Genomic DNA, 20,323 nt, shown 5'->3' with positions numbered 1-20,323 from the left:
GAATGGATAGGTTTGATCTTCTTGCAGTCCATGGGACTCTCAAGGATCTCCTCCAGCACCAGAATTCAAAAGCATCAATTCTTTGGCGCTCAGCCTTCTTTATGGTCCAGCTCTCACTTCCATACATCACTACTGGAAAACCATAGCTTTAACTATATGGACCTTTGTTGGCAAGGTGATGTCTCTGCTTTTTAGGATGCTGTCTAGGTTTGTCATTGCTTTTCTCCCAAGAAGCAGGTGTCTTTTAATTTCGTGACTGCTGTCACCATCTGCAGTGATCATGGAGCCCAAGAAAGTAAAATCTCTTACTGCCTCCATTTCTTCCCCTTCTATTTGCCGGGAGGTGATGGGCCCAGTGGCCGTGATCTTCGTTTTTTTGATGTTGAGCTTCAGACCATATTTTGCGCTCTCCTCTTTCACCCTCATTAAAAGGTTCTTTAATTCCTCCTCACTTTCTGCCATCAAGGTTGTGTCATCTGCATATCTGAGGTTGTTGATATTTCTTCCGGCAATCTTAATTCCGGCTAGGGATTCGTCCAGCCCAGCCTTTCGCATGATGAATTCTGCATATAAGTTAAATAAGCAGGGAGACAATATACAGCCTTGTCATAAACCTTTCCCAATTTAATACGCTTATTTTCTTTTAATGATAAAAGCCTGAGTTCCAAAGAACGGGAATCCCTGCCTTTTCTCTCCCACGCACCTAAAAACCCCGCGTTTCCCCATCGGTTCCCACGAGCGGTTCTCACCGCATAAACAAATCCCTTCATATAAACCCGGAAGTCTTCTAACCTGCACGCAAGATAGCGTCTTTGTTTTTCGTACCTCTACGAAGCCTTCAACCAATAGCCTTTCCCACCCCATTAAAACCCCGCCCGTTGGCCCCACCGCGCAGGCGCGGAGGGGAAGCTTCTGGACGGGCGCGGTGCATTGTGGGGAGGGACCGTTAGCAACAGGGCTGCCGCCAAGATGATGGTGAGTGAATGAATCGGCGCTTGTCGGGTGGGGGAGCCGCGCTTATCCGCCGCCATCCGCCGCCAGGACGGGCCCGCTCCCTTCACTGGCGGTTCCCCGGCCCTCAGGAAAGCCTGGCCTGCGAGGACGGGGCGGTATTGGCGGGGTCCGGGGCAGCTGAGCGGCCGGAGCTGCCGGGGGGCGAGCCTGCGAGGCCGCGGCTTCCTCGTCGCTTGTGAGGCCAGGCCGGGCTTTCTTCCGCGGCCAGGGTCCGCGGAAAGCCTCTGGGACTACCAGTCCCGTCAGGCCGTTCGGGAGCCGGCTCCTCTGAAGCGGAGGCAGTAGTCCGCGCGGGGCGTTCTGGGAGTTGTAGTCCCGCGTATCGCATGGCGCTGTCCCGCCTTGCCGGCCCTTAGGAGTTGCTTTGTATGAGCCAGGGCCGGATTTAGGTTTGATGAGGCCCTCAGCTCCTGAAGGTAATGGGGCCCTTTCTATGTCCAGCTGTCCTTCGTCAGCAACAAACTTTCGCTGTTTTTTGTGTTGAATATATGCTATATAGTAATAATAATTTATTATTTATATCTTGCCTATCTGACTGGGTTTCCCCAGCCATATTTCCCCAACAATATTTACAAATTGTTTCTAGCCAGGCCTGGCTAGTGCCCTCCAGATGTTTTTTTACCAGAACTCCCCCATCATGGGAGTTGGAGTTCCAAAGATCTGGAAGGCACCAGGTTGGCAAAGGCTCATGTAAACAGTCCCAGCCACTGGGCATGATGATGATAATAATAATAATAATAATAATAATAATAGTTTATGATTTGTACCACGCCCATCTGGCTGAGTTTCCCCAGCCACTCTGGGCGGCTTCCAACAGAACACTAAACTACAATAACCTATTAAACATTAAAAGCTTCCCTAAACAGGGCTGCCTTCAGATGTCTTCTAAAAGTCTGGTAGTAGTTGTTCTCTTTGACATCTGGTGGGAGGTTGTTCCACAGGGCAGGCGCCACTACCGAGAAGGCCCTCTGCCTAGATCCTTGTAATCTCACTTCTCGTAATGAGGGAACTGCCAGAAGGCCCTCAGAGCTGGACCTCAGTGTCCAGGCAGAACGATGGAGGTGGAGACGCTCCTTCAGGTATACTGGACCGAGGCCGTTTAGGGCTTTAAAGGTCAACACCAACACTTTGAATTGTGCTCGGAAATGTACTGGGAGCCAATGTAGGTCTTTCAAGACCGGTGTTATGTGGTCTCAGCGGCCACTCCCAGTCACCAGTCTAGCTGCCGCATTCTGGATTAGTTGCAGTTTCCGGGTCACCTTGAAAGGTAGCCCCACATAGAGCGCATTGCAGTAGTCCAAGCGAGAGATAACTAGAGCCTGCACCAATCTTGCGAGGCAGTCCGCAAGGAGGGAGTGTCTCAGCCTGCGTACCAGATGGAGCTGGTAAACAGCTGCCCTGGACACACAATTGACCTGCACCTCCATGGTCAACTGAGTCCAAAATGACTCCCAGGCTGCGCACCTGGTCCTTCAGGGACACAGTTACCCCATTCAGGACCAGGGAGTCCTCCACACCTGCCCGCCCCCTGTCCCCCAAGAACAGTACTCCTGTCTTGTCAGGATTCAACCTCAGTCTGTTAGCCGCCATATATGGTAATCTAAGGACCTGATGGGTGTCTAAAGCCATTTTCACATAACAAAATATGTATATTATCAAAGTAATTGTTGAACTGAAATACAATTTTTATATTTTGGAAATGTACATCCATTTTTTTCCTTTAAATTTTTGGGGCCCCCCAAGAGAGTGGGGCCCTAAGCTATAGCTTATTTAGCTTATACGTAAATCCGGCACTGGTATGAGTGGGCAGGTGCTGGCTTGGTGGCCCTCGCTGCCTCCTGTGGGAGGGAGTTCCATAGCTGAACTCAGCACTGCATGAATAATAACAACATTTCAGGGGGTTGGGCTAGATGACCAGCGTGGTCCCTTCCAGTGTTAGAAACAGAGATATGAAAGCTAGGAGCTAAATGGCACCTTAGACTTAGGTTACGGGTAAAACAACTGAATGTCTAGGCGCACTTTTTGAATAACAAGAATGCAAAGCTGAAAATGAATGAACTGCAGCTAAAATATTATGCTTTAGTCCTTCCCTTGCCCACCTCCTTGATATTCTTCAGAGGGTCTCTTTTCCAGTCTTCTGAGAGTAGCTGCAAGTGAGGAGGCAGAAAATGGTCCTCCTTTCCTTCCACTCTGCAGTTTTAATCTGAAATCATGCGCCCAGAGCTCAGAAACTGCTTCAGCTAATGAAATTCCCTGTCGCAAAATGCGCCGAGAATAGTGGGAGTTTTGAACACTGGTCCCTTCCAACTCTGCAATTCTGTGAGTCTGTGAATCCTCCCAGTGGGGTTCTCACAGGTATCTGGTCAGCTGCTGTGAGAAGAGAATGCTGGACTACATGGGCCATTGGCCTGATCCAACAGAGCTCTTTTTACATTAGGGGACTGGAGGTTCCCCAACACTGGCTTGGTTAGCTTAAGCTGTATGGCAGAGACAATGTCCTCTTCTGCTTCTGTAATGGGCAGAAAGGGCCCTGCTTTCCTTCGTCGCAGCTGCCCCATAAATCTTGCATGCTGGGCGGTGCCTTCTCTGCAGTCCTTGTAGTTGCATGGTGCCTTTACCGTGGCTTGCTCCCAGGTTCATGCACCTAGGATTGCAGGGCCAGGTCATCAAAAGAGAATGGTGGTGATTATATTTGTATTGCCTTTTTCCCAGACCAGAATTCAAGAACTTAAATCTGTAAGCTGCCTTGCAAGACTTACCTGTAACATAGAAAACATAATCATTAAAAAGTAGTTAAATACTAATAGAATTTTAAAAGCGTATAAAAAGAATTGATTAAAATATAAATAACAACAACAACAACAGGACGCTGTGTCCAACCCAAACTGATCATTTGCTTCTGTCTCTGAGGTGGTGCAGAGTGCACCTGAGCCGTTAAAAAGTGCCTATGAATGTTCTGTCGCATCATGCCAGCTTGGCCAGCGACTTGCGTTGGGCTTGTAGGTGGTAGTTCTTGGCGCCTTGTGGATCCCAACAAATGCATTCCTGAAGCATTTAAGGATGGAATCTGCTCTCCAATTCAGCTGTTTCCTGCTTTAGTGTTTCTGCATCTGTGTATAGGAAGTCTGGCTAACAATGCTGATTTTTCTAGTGAAAATATTGTGTTGTGCTGTTCGGCGCTGCCTTTTCAGGACAAAAAAACTTTTGTTACTGTCCTGGAGGGTCTTTTGTCAGACCGTTTGTTTTACTTGCAGCCCACGCCTGTTATCTTACTGAAGGAAGGCACAGACACTTCCCAGGGGGTCCCTCAGCTTGTGAGTAACATCAATGCCTGCCAAGTCATCGCAGAGGCCGTCCGGACCACTCTCGGCCCTCGGGGCATGGACAAGCTCATTGTTGATGACAGAGGTGAGCCTGCTGCCATCTGTGAACTTGAGTTGCTCTGCCTCTGGTGTCTCTGTATGGCAACCTTTCTCTAGTTACTCTCTAGCCATCTTAATCAGTCAGTGGCACAGGTCTTTGGGGAGGTTTTGTCCTACAAAGAAATGGCAGATGACATTGAAGGGAGGGGGATGAGCAACTGTCCGTGCGTCGCTGTCCATTTTGAAGACAGAAGACCCCCGCCATGCCATTGTTCACCTGAGACTGGAATACTGGACAAGGATAACTATGTGAAAGAGTAACCCTTCATATCAAGATGTTTTGGAAATTTCCTGTACAGTGGTACCTCGGGTTACAGACACTTTAGGTTACAGACTCTGCTAACCCAGAAATAGTACCTCGGGTTAAGAACTTTGCTTCAGGATGAGAACAGAAATCGTGCTCTGGCGGCGTGGCGGCTCCATTAGCTAAAGTGGTACCTCAGGTTAAGAACAGTTTCAGATTAAGAACAGACCTCCGGAACAAATTAAATTCTTAATCCAAGGTACCACTGTACATCTTTGCTACCTAACTTTTTTGTTAATGTGAAGACCCTAAAGATACTAATTTCCCTGAATCCAGAGTGTGGCATGGTCATCTTCACGGGTGCAGTGGCACCCTTGAGGTCTTACCTGACTCCCACAATGCCTCTGACCCTGTCCTGATCATGAAAGGGCAAGGTGACTTTATTTCTGGAACCTCTTTAGTTGCCACTTACTGCAGAATTTTTAGTAAGTCCAAATGTACCAGTGTGTGTAGTCGCAGGGCCTCCTCCATCTATGGGAGGCAAAGACCTATGCTAACTACCTGAGTGCCTGGTTGGAATGGAAGTATTTGTGGTGGTTCTCCTTCAGCAGCGGGATCACCCCGCCCCCTTCATGGTTTGCTAGGGAATGAGTTGCCACATCCTTCTGGGCAGCTTGTCATCTGATTTGGTATGACACTCTGTCAAGGCATAAGCTGGTAAAGTCTGTTTGAAGCTCAATGTAAAGCCATGGAGATTTGCCACTTTCTGAGCTCCAGAGAAGGGCAAGGGCTTGCACTTAAACATCTAGGGGCGTCAGTTTGCTAGCAGGCCCAGTATGGGAATGGAAGCTATGTGGTGGCTTCTCCCCTTCCTCCCACCTTGTTCTGGGTCTTGGAATTGCATGGAGTGCCTCTGAAGCTCACTGTGTGGTCACAGGAAAGCCTCTCTGCCCTCTTTGGGGGACTGGATGGGTTGGAGGTTAGCACAATATTTGGATGGCTTCCATGCCAAAATGTGTGGCCTTATGGGAGGAGACTACCGAAGAGGGAGGGCGGTTGCCTCTAGGAAACCCACAGGAAGTTTCTGACGTTATCTGGCAGAGCACGGCTGATAACAAAGTGCTGGACTAGGTGGGACTCTCCTTGGTCTGATCCTGTAGGGCTCATCTTTCTCTTCCTAACTTCAGAGTCCTGATTGACCTGCTCAGATGTTGCAGGTGCATCTGGTTGGGATGCATAGAACAACCCCCTGCAGTGCAGGAATCAACTTTGTTCCTGAACTTTGTCTCTGTTAATCTTTGCAGGCAAAGCAACCATTTCTAATGATGGCGCCACCATCCTGAAGCTTCTTGATGTGATACACCCTGCTGCAAAGACACTTGTGGACATCGCCAAGTCACAGGATGCGGAGGTGGGTGTGGGAGGTTTGATAGTTTTCAGTGGTAGGTAGATGTTGGTACTCCTGCTCGTGCCTGTGTCTTCTGAGCTTTACAACATCTGTAGCTGGGATCCAACGTCTCTTTCTCTGTCACAGTGGCAAGCTGCCATTGATTTTTCTAGCGCCCCATCTTGTGGTAATCCACACATCCGCTCCCTTGAAGGGTGATGGGAGAGTTTTGTGCCAGATGTTGGATTTCTAGCGCTTGTGATTTTGGACAAGAGATGGCAGGGCGAGGTGGATAGAATGGGGTGCAATTTACTCCGTGGAAAGTTGGGGCACTTGCCGCTGCTTTGTGAACTTCCCTTCGCAGAGATTTCTGGTTTTCAGGCACACGTCATTTTTCCTTCTCTTTTCCTGCAGGTTGGTGATGGCACCACTTCTGTTACACTTCTAGCTGCTGAATTCCTAAAGCAAATCAAGCCCTATGTGGAAGAAGGGCTGCATCCCCAGATCATCATCCGTGCCTTCCGCACTGCAACCCAGCTGGTAAGGGAATCTGCTGCACCCTGCCTTCCTTTGTGGAAGCTCTTTTGCACCTGGGGAGTGAAGGAACAAGAAACAATATTTACAAATGGGTTCTAGTCAGGCCTGGCTAGTGCCCTCCAGGTGTTTTTTACCAGACCTCCCCCATCATGGGAGTTGGAGTTCCAAACATCTGGAGGGCACCACGTTGGCAAAGGCTCATTCAAACAGTCCCAGCCACTGGGCAATATGCACCTCTGAGCTGAGTGTAATAATAATAATAATAATCAGTTTACAGTTATACCCAAATTAAAATAACCACCACTCCAACTAGACATTTTTTTAAAAATATTTTTATTAAGCAAATTTAACAAATCAGTTTATAAATCAAATATAACCTATTACATTTTCCCCTCCCTCTCCCACCCTCCAGAGACTTCCCTCAGCTCCCCTCTCTGATTTGTTCATACATATTCTCTGCATGTTGTAAAGTTGTACATATCATTACCTTATCTGTCATATGTTCTACTACTGAATTTGTGGATGTTTATTCAAAACCTGCCAAGGAGTCCAAATCCTTTTGCTGTCTTTTTAAATAGTTTATAAATAGTTCCCATTCTTCCTTGAAGTCATGGTTGTCCTCCTCACGCAGTTTATGTATTAACTTTGCCATCTCTGCATAACTCATCAGTTTTTCTTGCCATTTTTCTTTCGTTGGGACTTCCTCATTCTTCCATCCTTGTGCTAACAAGACTCTTGCCGCTGTTGCAGCATACGTAAATAAGTTCTATGTTTTTCTTGTCTTAAAATCCCTAACAAAAATGCTTCTGGTTTGGTTTTTTTTACAAAAGTTGTTTTGAACTTTTTTTTCAATTCATTGTATATAATCTCCCAATTTTTTAAACTTCTCTACATACCACATATGATACAAAGTACCTTATTTTTCTTTACATTTCCAACTTATATTTGAGCCAGTTTTATACATTCTTTACCACCTCAACTAAACATTTAACCAACCCAACAAAAACAAAATGGGAACCAAAATTAAAACCGTTTAAAACCTTTAAAAACATTTTAGCCAGTTGCTCCAACCCAAGAGTTGTTCGAGCAATGTCCCTCCGGCCTCCCAGTAACCCTCTTGCATCTCCAGTGGTGTTATAAGACTGCCATCTGCTGTGGTGCCTATCACACCAAACACTTCTTGGGGCAGAGACTCGCACTAATCCTGTTTACGTGGAACCTGGAATCAAATACATGCCTTTAAGGCAGACCATTGTCCCACTTCTGTGCTTCCACCTCCTTCTTGCTTTGACAACAAGTAATAAAAAAGTCAAAATACGTAACTCAAGATGGCAATAGGACACCATGCTTGTGTCCATGTTGGTGAGGCTGACACAGAAAGGGGTTGCCGTAAATCATCCATAGGCAAACTCCAGCCCTCCAGGTTTTTGGGACTACAATTCCCATCATCCCTGACCACTGGTCCTGTTAGCTATGGATGATGGGAATTGTAGTCCCAAACATCTGGAGGGCCGGAGTTTGCCTATGCCTGCTGTAAATGGTGCAGACTTCAGGCTGGGTAATTGCACATGGCGGCTGAATCATCGCTGCACTGGCGCAGGAGTTTGGCAGGGGTTGAGAGCAAAGTCTTAATTCTGGTTCTTGCTTTGTTTTGGCAGGCAGTGAATAAGATCAGGAAGATTGCCGTTACGATCAAGAAGACCGACCAAGAGTAAGTTTCCTCCATGCCTCAATTGGAAAGGTTAAATCCACAACCTCCCTGCATTGCTGGCTCAGTTGGGTGCATGTTTTTATTGACGCTCTGCACAAATGTGTGCACCTACGTGTGTGCAAGTGGTTCTTAAGTGGATTGGGTGCATGCAGCGCCCCTCTGCGGTTGGGGCATTGGCAGCACGTTTACTGCTCACGAAATTTAAGTACCATGGATTCAGCAGTAAGCTCTGGATGGATATATTGCGGGGAAAAGCAGGAATGCAACAAAATGGAAAACAACATTGCATTTCTGTGCACATGTATCCCTATCACGTAGCAATAGGTAACTGGAAGCCTGGGTTCAAAATCTGCCCTCCCCCAAAGTCTTCCAGCATAGCTCCTTATCCCCCTCCAATACAGTTTCAGGTTGAGAAAGGGCAGCTTACCCTTCACCCATCTCAGTGCAAACATCAACAGAGGCCCTGCCAGAATCCTCCCTTGTCTCTGTGTGAGACGTTCAGTCCAAGGCTTATGCCAAGTCACAGACATGACAGGAGGCAGTTGCCATCAGAAAAGGAAACATTGGAGCTTACGTGCGGGATGGAGGGAGGAATGGGCTTAAGCAACCCATTTCCTGTGTTTTGTCTTATATGGGGCTTAGCTGATGGGTAGAGCCAGTATAGACCCATCGCCACCTTGCTTAGTTTAGGATACGATTGGCAGCCAGGCTCTCCGTTGATAATGTTGTCCTTTGGAAAGTCTTTTCAAAAGTTTTGCTGTCTAATCTTTGGAAATGAATGTTTGGATAGCCCTATTCAGGCTCTTTTTTTTTTTTTTTTACAATCATTCTTAATCCCAACATGATTGATGGATGCAACTCCTGGGCAGGTGGAGGACTGTGCAGTTGTTGTTTTTTATGTATACAGGGGGGATATGTTACCTTTCCTAGAAAAAAGCAGGCTATGAAAAAATATTTGTGTAAGAAACAGCTGTTTGACAACTTCCCACCTTTTGCAAATTGCAACAGCAAAAATTTAATGCACAGAACTTTAATGCTGGTCTACATCAGCCCTTTTTGACTGTTATCCTCTATGCAATTAGAATCATGCGGAGGGAGAGAGGTGGGTCCTGTCCCTCCCGCGATGCATGTGCAGCTGGGTGTGGGGAAGGTGTGAGAAGGGGGACCTCGTTGCATTGAGGGGGCTCCGCCTGTGGTTTATCATTGCTGTTATCGATTATGTTTCTACACTACGCTTCAGCTGAGGACCACAAGGCAGTTTGCAATATAAAAACACAAGAATACGCACCGTAGTAGCAAACGAAATTCATACCACCCCCGCCACAGTTTAAAAGGTCATAGGTGTTTTAATTAGTCAAAGGCCCGGGAGTTTAGAATCCCGATTACACAGAGTTGTAAATCAAAGGGAGGCCTCTGCATAGGGCAAGCCTCCCCTTTTCACTCCTCCCCTCCAGTGCCCAGTCAGGTGGCACAGCTGATGGGTTGGGTTAGTTGATAGCTCATTTCTGTTCTCTCCCCCCCCCCCACGCCCCATGATTAATGATTGCGTGGAGGACATTGCCTGAGCTGATAGATTCCAGCTAAGAAGATACATGTTTTGGTGATGCAATTAAATCTTCAGGCAAATGCCAGTTAATCTTTAAATGAAGGAACTGTAATTAACAACACTTCCATATAATTGACTTCTTTTTTTAAAAAAGAAGTGTTCTTCTTTGACGGGCATGCTGTCTTTCCCAGGTGTTCAGAAACCATGCCTGATGGAAATGTTACTTTCTGTAGGCATTATATGATGTCCATAGTAGTTCACGAGAAGTAGCAATAAGCAGGAAAGTAGTTCTTCTGCTTGTGCCGCCCCGCACTACAGCCAGTGGCTGGCCTAATGCGTAAAAACAGAAAGCGATCCATTTTCAATGCAGTCGTGAGAATCACTTAACTAAGTGCAGCATTTCCTTTTTGTAGCCTAATGAGCTCATTTTAGACTTGCGCTGTGTGTGTTGCTTCTTTAGCCTCGGGGCTGGCTATTGCTCCAGAGTACTTTGAGAGCAGGCAAGAAATGGCTCCATCTTTTCCTTTTCTGCAGGGAGCTGCGAAGCCTGCTGGAGAAGTGTGCAAGCACAGCCTTGAGCTCGAAGCTGATTTCCCACCAGAAAGAGTTCTTTGCCAAGATGGTGGTGGATGCCGTCATGATGCTGGACGAGTTGCTGCAGATCAAAATGATTGGGATCAAGAAGGTGCAGGGAGGAGCCCTGGAGGTAAAGTCCCTGGCCTCCTAAAGTTCCCTTTGGCTCAGAGGAATCTAGGCTGGAATTCCTTTCCAAGTGTAAAAAGGGTGGAGAACATAAGATGAGGCTGCTGGATCAGGCCGGTGGCCTGTCTTGTTCTTGCCCTGGCCAACCAGGTGTCTGTGGGAAACCCTGCAATCTGACCCTTCAAGACCGCTGTTCAGGTAGCGAGTGAACTGGGAGCTGCTGGCAAAGTCAGAGCAATTGTCTTGGTTGCCCAACTGTAGGGACGGAGAAAGGGAATGATAGCAGATCATGGGAGTGCAAGGAGGAACATGAAAGAGGATAAAATCGCTTTGGGTGGTGTCCAGTATTAGATGATGATGGTGATGATTATACCACCCTTCATCTGTAGATCTCAGGGTGGTTCACAACATAAAAATAGAAGATTAAAAACACATAATAAAAACAAGAACAACAGCCCCACTCCCCCACCCCAGATTTCTTTAACAGGCCCATCACTGCACATCATGTGACTTTCAAAAATACTATATTTCTATCTTTTCCTCCTTCTAAGAAGCCAGGCTGTTGTACTTAAAAAAGAATAATGATCACAGAATTTATACATTGCTTTATTGTAAAAAACCTAAAGGTCATTTACAAAAGTTATAACCAAAATCAAGAAAAATTCACAGTCATACTTTAAAACATGAAAGTTAAAATACGGAAATAGATTAAAATTACCTCAGCTTTCTAAGCATCTAGGTAGTCTTGTCTAAACAAGAATGTTTTTTTTGCAGGCACCAGAAAGAGGACTGTGAAGGCCTTGCCTGCTTCATAGAGCACACCCTTTGAAATTAATGGACAAGTCCATTGACTTTGCAGGGTCTATGGTACAATTTAGTTGGATGCACTAAGGCTGCATGTAATCCTGTATGCAATAATCCTGTATGCATGTAATTGAAAGTAAGCCCCATTGAACTCAGCGAGGCTTCCTCTTGAGTAAACAAGATCAAGACCTAAGTAGGAACCAACAGAGGGTTGCCTGCCATCCGAGAGTGGGCGTGAGGAGTGAAATGACCTTTCCTTTCCTGCAGGATTCCCAGTTGGTGGCAGGTGTTGCCTTCAAGAAGACCTTCTCTTACGCCGGCTTTGAGATGCAGCCCAAGAAGTATGAGTCCCCCAGGATCGCTCTGCTCAACATTGAGCTGGAGCTGAAGGCAGAGAAGGACAATGCTGAAGTCAGAGTCCACACTGTGCAGGTAAAGGCCCAGAACCGCTTGGGGAGAGAAGCTGTGAAAATGTAACATCTTGCCAAAAGAGCCGTGTGCTTTGCGGGGTAATGTTCGACTTCCACACGGCATTTGGCCAAGTTGACAGTTGGAACCTCATTACCTAACCCAGAGCATTCCCAAGCTTTGTCACGATATGTTAATGTGTTGGCTGCAGTGTAGGTTTGCTGCATGAACACTCCCCACACACTTCCTGGGGCTGGTTTAATCTGCGGTTTGCTAGTAAAACTGTGTCACGAATGATGCGTGTATAAAAAGTGTCACCAACATGAAAACTTTGGAAAGCTCTTCTATAAGAAGCACCTCAGTTCAAGGGAATGTGAGCACAGCAGAGGACTGCAGAATGGTTGCAGCCGCCTTGGACAAAGGAAGCTGCCTTACACTGAATCAGACCAGTGGCCCAGCTAGTTCAGTACTGTCTACACTGACCGGCAGCTGCTCTCCAGGGTTTCAGGCAGGGTTCTCTCCCGGCCCCACCTGCAGATGCCAGGGATTGAACCTGGAGCATTCTGCATGCAAAGCAGACGCTCTACCACTGAGTTTTGGCCCTTCCCATCCTTTCTCTTCTGCCCTCACCCTGTCCCCATAGGGTGGCAGCTGCCCTACAAGGCAGCTTCTTGGGTGGGCAAGAGCAATGGAGAAGGGTGCTGATGTAATAGATAGATAGATAGATATACCTACCTTTTATTGGCATCGCATACAACATCCAAAACAAATCAATACAGAATTACCACTTCCCCAGAGGCACAAAACATTTGCTAAAAGAAAGGCGGCAGAGCAGTCTATCGTCACATCTCTTGGTCTCCAGGGAGATCAGATGTCTGCAGCGTATTTCGACCACAAAAAACCAAATAGAGATATTTAGCCACTAACTTGGTGAGCTCCTGATCATTCCCCAGTAATAGAAAATGTATGACTTCTGACTCTGGTTTCCATTTGGGGATACAGAGTTGATCTAGAAATTGCTGGCGGAGATCAGCATACAGTTTACAATTGAGAACCATATGTGTGAGGGTTTCCACCAGGTGGTCTTCACATGGGTGCTGATGTGGGCGCCCACCTTCCAGCAGCTAACTGGTGCCACCTCTGTGACAGGGAAGATCTAAAACCAATGGTTGGGGAACGCTTCTAAACGTGCACACCTTGGGTGAACATTGGTGCCCCTGGTCCTGTTTCCATGTCGAGATTTACTGTATTGGCAGAGTTGTCATTCTCCTAACGCCCTTTGCAGTAGACAGCTATGTTGGCACCTTGTTTTTATTTTATTTTAAGCCAAACAGATTCTCCCCCCCCCCCTTGGCTAAAGAAATAGCACCGATAGCTTCTTGCCTCAATCTCCCTCTGCAGGATTACCAGGCCATCGTGGATGCTGAGTGGAACATCTTGTACGACAAGCTTGATAAGCTCCACAAGTCAGGGGCCAAAGTCATCCTCTCCAAGCTTCCGATTGGCGACGTGGCTACCCAGTACTTTGCTGACCGGGACATGTTCTGTGCCGGCCGAGTCCCTGAAGAAGATCTCAAGAGGACCATGATGGTGAGGTTTCCCCTGTTCGCTTTCCCAGGTTGTTGGCCAGGTGCTTGGGGCTGCCCTGCCTATGCAACTAGCCTGAGCAGTTGCCTTGGGCAGCAGCCCTGTTAGAGGAACTGGTGAAGCAGCACAGGAGAGAGAGAGAGAGGTGGGCCTGGACCCCTTGCAAGTCGCTAGTTGCTGAGCTCAGTTCTTGGACATTGAGCGCAGCTGCAGAGAGCAGCAAAATGCCTGTACAGTGGTACCTCTGGTTGCGAACGGGATCCGTTCCGGAGGCCCGTTCGCAACCTGAACAGAACGCAGTCCGCTTCTGCGCATGCGCGTGACATCATTTTACGCGTCTGCACATGTGCGGGTGGCGGAACCCGAAAGTAACCCGTTCCGTTACTTCTGGGTCACCACGGGACGCAACCTGAAAACGCTCAACCTGAAGCAGACGTAACATGACTGTATGCTATTCTGTTACCATGGAACGGAATGTCTTCCATTTGTGCTTGAAATTGTGAGGGGGGTGTGTGTGCGCGCCTCCCAACATTTCTGTTCCTTTATTGCAATTTGCAGTGGTTGCTCTTGCTATCCCCTTTCATTTGTTTAGGGTTTATTGCCTTGATTAATCCCAGGACATTGAGGGATGCCGTTTTTAATATAAAGCTTGGGACCACCTTACTGGTTATATACTCACTCGACCGCTTCAATCTGCAGAACTGGCGCTCTCACAGGTGCCTCACAGTACTTGCTCCGCATTTATAAGAAGTAGATCTTTTAGTGTGGCATCACCAGCGCTTTGGAACTCCCTGTTTAATTCTGATAAAGAATTTCGCAACGCTGCCCTGTTAAAGGGGTAAAGAGTGCTTTGTTATTACCATATTGACCCAAATATAAACCACACTTTTTTTCACAAATTCGGACCGTAAAAATTTAAAGTGCGGCTTAAACTTGCGACCTTACAAAAATTGGCTTTTATGGTATCACTGCTGAAACATACATATGGTAAAACGGAACATTTGCCATTTACAGGTGTGAGTGTCTCAGGAATTTTAAGGGAGTGGCTTATATTCGGGTATTGTCTTTTTTTCTCTCCCCCCCCCCCCGAATTTTAAAGGTGCAGCTTATTTGCGGGTGTGGCTTATATTTGGGGCAATACAGTATTTATTGAATTTATATCCTGACCTTCCTCCCAATGCATCCCAGGCCATTGATGTGGAATGAATAAGTCAATGCAATAGGCAGACTATTATTTTGTAGTGATACTTATATATGAAAACGACATTCTCGTGATGGGGGGTGGAGGGAGCGGAGCAGCAAACCTAGTCAACAGGGCTCGGTTTTCGCTTGTTTGATGCTAGATCAGTAGTTCTCTAAAATGGTGCTCTTTCCCCATGCACTGTAGGCCTGCGGTGGATCCATTCAGACCAGCGTAAATTCCCTGACCGATGAGGTCCTTGGGCGTTGCGACCTCTTCGAGGAGACTCAGATCGGAGGCGACAGGTAAAGGCAGCCTGGCCAGGATGGCGGAGGCACAGGACAAGCTTTGGAGTTGCCTTGCTTGCTTTTAATTTACACACATTTGGGGGGTTTCTTGAGGTGGTTGGACGTAAATATGGGTCTGAATCTGCCCTTTCCTCAGAGGGCATCTCTGCTAAGGTGTGGCGCGGCTGTGATCCCCATTGACACTAAGACACGCTTCCCCCTTTCTCTGGCAGGTACAACTTCTTCACAGGCTGCCCGAAGGCCAAGACCTGCACGATAATCCTGCGTGGAGGGGCGGAGCAGTTCATGGAGGAGACGGAGCGTTCTCTCCACGATGCCATCATGATTGTTAGGAGAGCAATCAAGGTGCGGGTTGAGCAGCTAGGCTGACTTGGGGTTCCGTAGCCCTCCTGGATGTCTTGATCAACCAGAGATCATGGCCCAGCCAGAGGGGCTCCTGTAAACTGGGAGTGTCTCTCCTCTGCCTTCCCAGTTCAGATGTGCCACAGCTTAAGGTGCAGGACCACCTGCCTGTCAATCATATGACATAATAGTGATTTGGTTGGGGGAGGCGGGAGATAGCCTAATCCAGCAGAGAGCAGGATTGAACTTCCTGCATGTCAACTGATGCACTGGGAGTTAAGTTCTGCTTGGTCACTGTGTGAGCAGCTGATCAAGGCACAGTGCTACCTTTTGGACCTCACCTGGAACACCGTCCAGTTCTTGATGCCACAGTTGTAAGAAGGGTATTGACAAGCTGGAATGTATGCAGAGGAGATGATGATAAAGGAGCTGGGTACAGTGGACGCTTGGGTTGCGAACGTGATCCGTGCGGGATGCACGTTCGCAACCTGCAGTGGTGCGTCTGCATACGCGTGGGTTGCGATTTGGTGCTTCTGCACATGCACAAAGAGTGATTTAGTGCTTTGCGCATGCGCAACCCCCCAAACCCGGAAGTAACCCGTTCCGGTACTTCCGAGTTTCAGCGGGTCCGTAACCTGAAAAAACGCAACCCAAAGCGTCTGTAACCCGAGGTATGACTGTATGTTTAGCCTGGAATAGAAGGGACCAAGAGGAGATATGATAGCCATCTTCAAATCTCTAAAAGGCTGTCCCATGGAAGATGGAGCTAACTTGTTTTCTGCTGCTCCGGAGGGTTGGACCTGAACCAATGGATTCAAGATGCAAGAAAGGTGATTCTGACTAAACATAAGGAAGACCTTTCTGACTGTAAGAGCTGTTGGACTCTGGAATGGTCTCCCTTAGAAGGTGGTGGATTCTCTTTCCTTAGAGGGTTTTCGGCAGAGGATCAGTGGTCATCTGTCAGAGGTGCTTTAGCTGAGATTTGCAGATTGCAGGGGGTTGGACTAGATGACCCTTGGTTCCCTTCCAACTCTACAATTCTCTGATTCCTTGGCTGTTCCAGAAAGCCTCTTCCAAAATTCTGCCGCTTGCGCTTAAACCCATATGTGTCATGTGGAGCCTTTGAATAGCTTCTCTTCGTGGTAGAAGGTTTTTTTGGGGGGGAACTGGCTGTGGGTAGATTTCTGGGCCTTGTATTGCCATGAGGATTGGGGTTGTAAATGGGGCAGGAGAAGGCAGGCAGGCAAGCTGCAGGGAAGCTATTGTGTGACATGCATAGAAATCCACACACATAGCTCCTCTCATCTCTGAGCTTTGGCAAACAGCTCTTCTCACGCATCCCTACCTCAAGAGCTGGAAACACGTATCCTTGGAAACAGGACTCCAAAGGATCCTACGTGGGGGGAGCACAGAGCCCTGTGCTGGGACCCAAAGGACCAGCTGTGGCATCAAAACGAGGCTCTCTGCAGATGAAAGTCTGGCCACCTGGACCTTCTTGAGAGCCATCTGCTCCTCCCAGCAGCACCTCGGTCTCTTGTTTGCTGAAGCAAGCTGGGAATGGGGGAGACATGGCCAAGCGATCAAACAGCCAAAGAGCCCTTCAATGAGAGTGGCTGCCTTCTGGCTACTGGCGTCCCCCAAAGCAGCCTCTCTGTTCGTGTCCGCCACATGCCAGAGGATGCTGGAACTGCAGCCTGTTGGCCCCACGTCTCATCTAAGGAGAGCAGCAAAGCTGTCAGTCTGTTGCTGCGTCCTGGGCATGCTTTATGCGTGGCTTCAGCACTCGCCTAAAAATGTGAAATCCTGCAGGCAGAGCGTGGGAGGGAACCCCGATTTCAGCTTTCTCCCGAAGACACTGACTGCCGCATAATGTGTGAATGGACTCTCCAGGGATATTGTAAAGGGACTTCTGCTAACAGAGTTCCCTTAACTCTGGGTCAGGTGTGCTTTTCCCATGTTCGTTTTGATGCAGCCTAACATCTGCAGTCCAGGGAGCTCCCAGAGCTCAAGAAGTTCAGCTGGGATCCTGTGTCCTTTGCTAAAATAATATACGCATATGCCACATACTTTTAGAACACGCTAGCAATCCATCTTTGTGGATTGCTAACCATGAATCTATCCCACTCTTCCTAGTCTCTGCTTAGAGGCCTTCCCATGCTGAATTAGCCTTCCTACTGAAGATTATTTTGTTGTTGTGTTTTTTTATTTGATGTGCGTGGCTTAGGGACTTTTTATTAAATGTACTAAGCAGTACAGTAAATAGACCGTGTCTACTTTTAAAGTATGCAAAACACGAGCTAGTTTTGCATATCATTCTCTGCATGGATTTCAGATTTCTTTAGCTTTGGATTACACGCCAGCTGTGCCTCCCTCACTGCCAGCAGGCTGGTGGATAGCATTGGCTTGTGTGAACTCGACAGACGTGCCGTCGCTCCTTCCAAACGGTGTCAGCCAGATCCGTGCGAGGCAAACTGCCAGTGGCGTCTATGAGAACAGCATAAATTAGACCTGTTGCGATAACTGACTTTTTTTTTTTGAGAGAGAGAGGTGACCTTTCCCCGCTCAATTGTGTGCTTCCAGAATGACTCTGTCGTCGCTGGTGGTGGAGCTATAGAGATGGAGATCTCCAAGTACCTTCGAGACTATTCCAGAACCATTCCAGGCAAGCAGCAGCTGCTGATTGGAGCCTACGCCAAAGCCCTGGAGATCATTCCGCGGCAGCTCTGCGACAACGCCGGTTTCGATGCCACCAACATCCTCAACAAACTCCGAGCCAAGCACGCCCAGGTGAGCTACCTTAGCCAGGCTTGCAGGGCCCGTTCTGTGGCCTTTTCAGAGCAGCAGATTCCACTTCTATCACTTCCCAGCAGTGGGCAGGTTGGATACTGCTGCATCTTCATGGCAGGCTTTCTGGTGGTTCTGCTCAGGGTAGATAGGAACTACATGCTGCTTCTCTTCTCGTTGCATGCAAACACAAAAGTCAAGGTCCACAACGTTTTCCTTTTATTTACTTAATGAAATTTGCGTGCTGCTTCAACTCATCAGCGGGTTACAAAGAATGTGGAATATGTATATAAATTTCTACGCCAGTTTCCTAAACATGGGTCTCAATTTGTTTTTGTACTACAATTCCCACCATCCCTGCTAGCTAGGGATGATTGGAGTTGTAGTCCAAGAGCAACTGGAGAGCCAAGTTTGGGAAACACTGGTGTAGAGCAACTTGAAGTAAAACTTGATATGGACAAAGCAACAGCACAATATATGTTGTATAATATATAGGCAACTCCCCATTTATGCGAGGGTTACTTTCTGAAGCACCACGTGTTTTAAGTGAAACCACATATATTGGGAACACCCTTGAAAAAGCCTGCAAACACCACATTCTCCCTCCAAACCTTGCTCAGACTCCCAGCTCTCCACCAGCCACAAAGGTTGGCGCAAGGGCTCGTAGGTTTACGAGGTGCTGTTTTTGCACCACTTTGGGTGTTTCCGTGCTCTTTTAGGGCTGGTTTGTCCCCTTTCCATGCCCCTCCTATGTTCACGGTGATGCACGAATGCCCTGGGAAGGCACATAAATGCCTGTACAGACATTACAGTTATGGTGCCATTGGACTGGAGGGGGGAGCCAGGTTAGTGGGGGCAGAGTTAAGGGGCCGTCGCTTGACCTCCTCACCGGGTGTGTTCTGTCTGCCCCTCAGGGTGGCAAGTGGTACGGCGTGGATGTGAACAACGAAGACATCGCCGACAACTTTGTGGCCTGCGTGTGGGAGCCGGCAGTCGTGCGCATCAACGCCCTGACAGCGGCATCCGAGGCCGCCTGCCTTATCGTGTCTGTGGACGAGACCATCAAGAACCCCCGCTCCACGGTAGACGCCCCTCCTCCGGGCCGCGGCAGAGGGCGAGGCCGGCCCCATAACCACTGAGGGGCAGGCGTCGCCAGCAGCGCAAGACACGGGGAGCCCCTCTCTTAACAAGACCCGGTCCCAGGACCCCTTAGAAAAATGCTTTCCCCATTGGCAGTCCTCAAACAACCTTCACACTGGGGGGAAGGGGGAGTGAGGCGCTCGCAGTATTTCTGCTCTGCTCGCAGTGGGTCTCCTCCTTCCGTAGTCTATGAAATGGGAGAAAACTCTGGGAAATCCCAGATGGTGCGTCCTCCAACATTCAGGTCCAGCCATCCTTGGTGGTTCCTGACCTTTCTCCCCTCCTGGGTTTCTCCATAGCCTTCAACTTCTACTCTCAAGGGGCCCCCTGGATCTCTGCATTGCTGGCACGGCGCTTGTCTGCTGAAGGAGCCAGGAATGTGTTGTATTTATTGGTGGTTTTTTTTTCTACTGGGGGGTCAAACCCAGCCATGAACACAATAAACAATTAAAAAAACACAGTTCATTGCCTGTCTTCTCTACTCGAACCTTTCTTGGGGAAAACTGGCGAAAAGTGGAGGTTTTGAAATGTAATTTGTGGCCCATGAGAGAAAGAGTACACACCTGGCCATTTGCCTGGTGTGACAGCTTGTTTAAAATCCTGTAGATGGAACCAAGAACGCTTCTCTGTGGCCCATGAGCACTCCAGGTTCCTGAATCATTATTCACCTAAAAGCAGTTAACAGTTAAAAGTTACGACATTTTCTTCCACCCGGTAATCTTGCAGTTGCTAGGACTGTATTCTTCAACCACCTGGGTGAACATGAAGGCTTTTAAATCTCTCCGGAAAGTTACTAATGATGGAGGAAGGTGCACCTCACTAGGCTTGGGCAATTTGTACTGCCAGGTATACAGCAGGCTCCTTTGAACTTAGGTTAAGGTAAAGGGACCCTTGGCCATTAGGTCCAGTGGTGGCCGACTCGGGTTGCGGCGCTCATCTCGCTTTAATAATTTATTTTAATAATAATAATTTTAATAATTTAGTAATTTCGTTGTCCCCGAAGGGGGCAATGACAATAAAGATATTATTATTATTATTATTATTATTATTATTATTATTATCATTAATGGCCGAGGGAGCCGGCGTACAGCTTCCGGGTCATGTGGCCAGCATGACTAAGCCGCTTCTGGCGAACCAGAGCAGTGCACGGAAATGCCGTTTACCTTCCCACCGGAGTGGTACCTATTTATCTACTTGCACTTTGACG

The 20,323-nt window shown here is 47.9% G+C and overlaps 1 protein-coding gene across 1 annotated transcript; it reads left to right on the top strand.

Annotated features, from left to right (window-relative positions):
• Window positions 1–823: 823 nt before the first annotated feature.
• Window positions 824–19,576, top strand: CCT7 (chaperonin containing TCP1 subunit 7). The gene is made up of 12 exons (XM_081020915.1): window positions 824–975; window positions 4,269–4,422; window positions 5,985–6,091; window positions 6,482–6,607; window positions 8,263–8,315; window positions 10,396–10,567; window positions 11,635–11,799; window positions 13,177–13,365; window positions 14,750–14,847; window positions 15,063–15,195; window positions 17,773–17,979; window positions 18,891–19,576. The coding sequence occupies exons 1-12, from the start codon at window positions 970–972 to the stop codon at window positions 19,113–19,115; spliced, it is 1,635 nt and encodes a 544-aa protein (XP_080877041.1). The 5' UTR covers window positions 824–969; the 3' UTR covers window positions 19,116–19,576.
• Window positions 19,577–20,323: the final 747 nt, after the last annotated feature.

This window comes from Podarcis pityusensis, assembly GCF_964106645.2.
Source record: "Podarcis pityusensis genome assembly, chromosome: 9".
In the NCBI taxonomy this organism is placed as follows: domain Eukaryota; kingdom Metazoa; phylum Chordata; class Lepidosauria; order Squamata; family Lacertidae; genus Podarcis; species Podarcis pityusensis.
This window is presented reverse-complemented; position numbering and strand designations above follow the sequence as displayed.

What these genes read in the sequence shown, in the direction of transcription:
- CCT7 (XM_081020915.1), top strand. An exon ending in ATCAAGAAGACCGACCAAGA is followed by an intron (nt 8,316 to 10,395) that starts GTAAGTTTCCTC and finishes CCTTTTCTGCAG; the next exon opens with GGAGCTGCGAAGCCTGCTGG. An exon ending in ACTCAGATCGGAGGCGACAG is followed by an intron (nt 14,848 to 15,062) that starts GTAAAGGCAGCC and finishes TTTCTCTGGCAG; the next exon opens with GTACAACTTCTTCACAGGCT.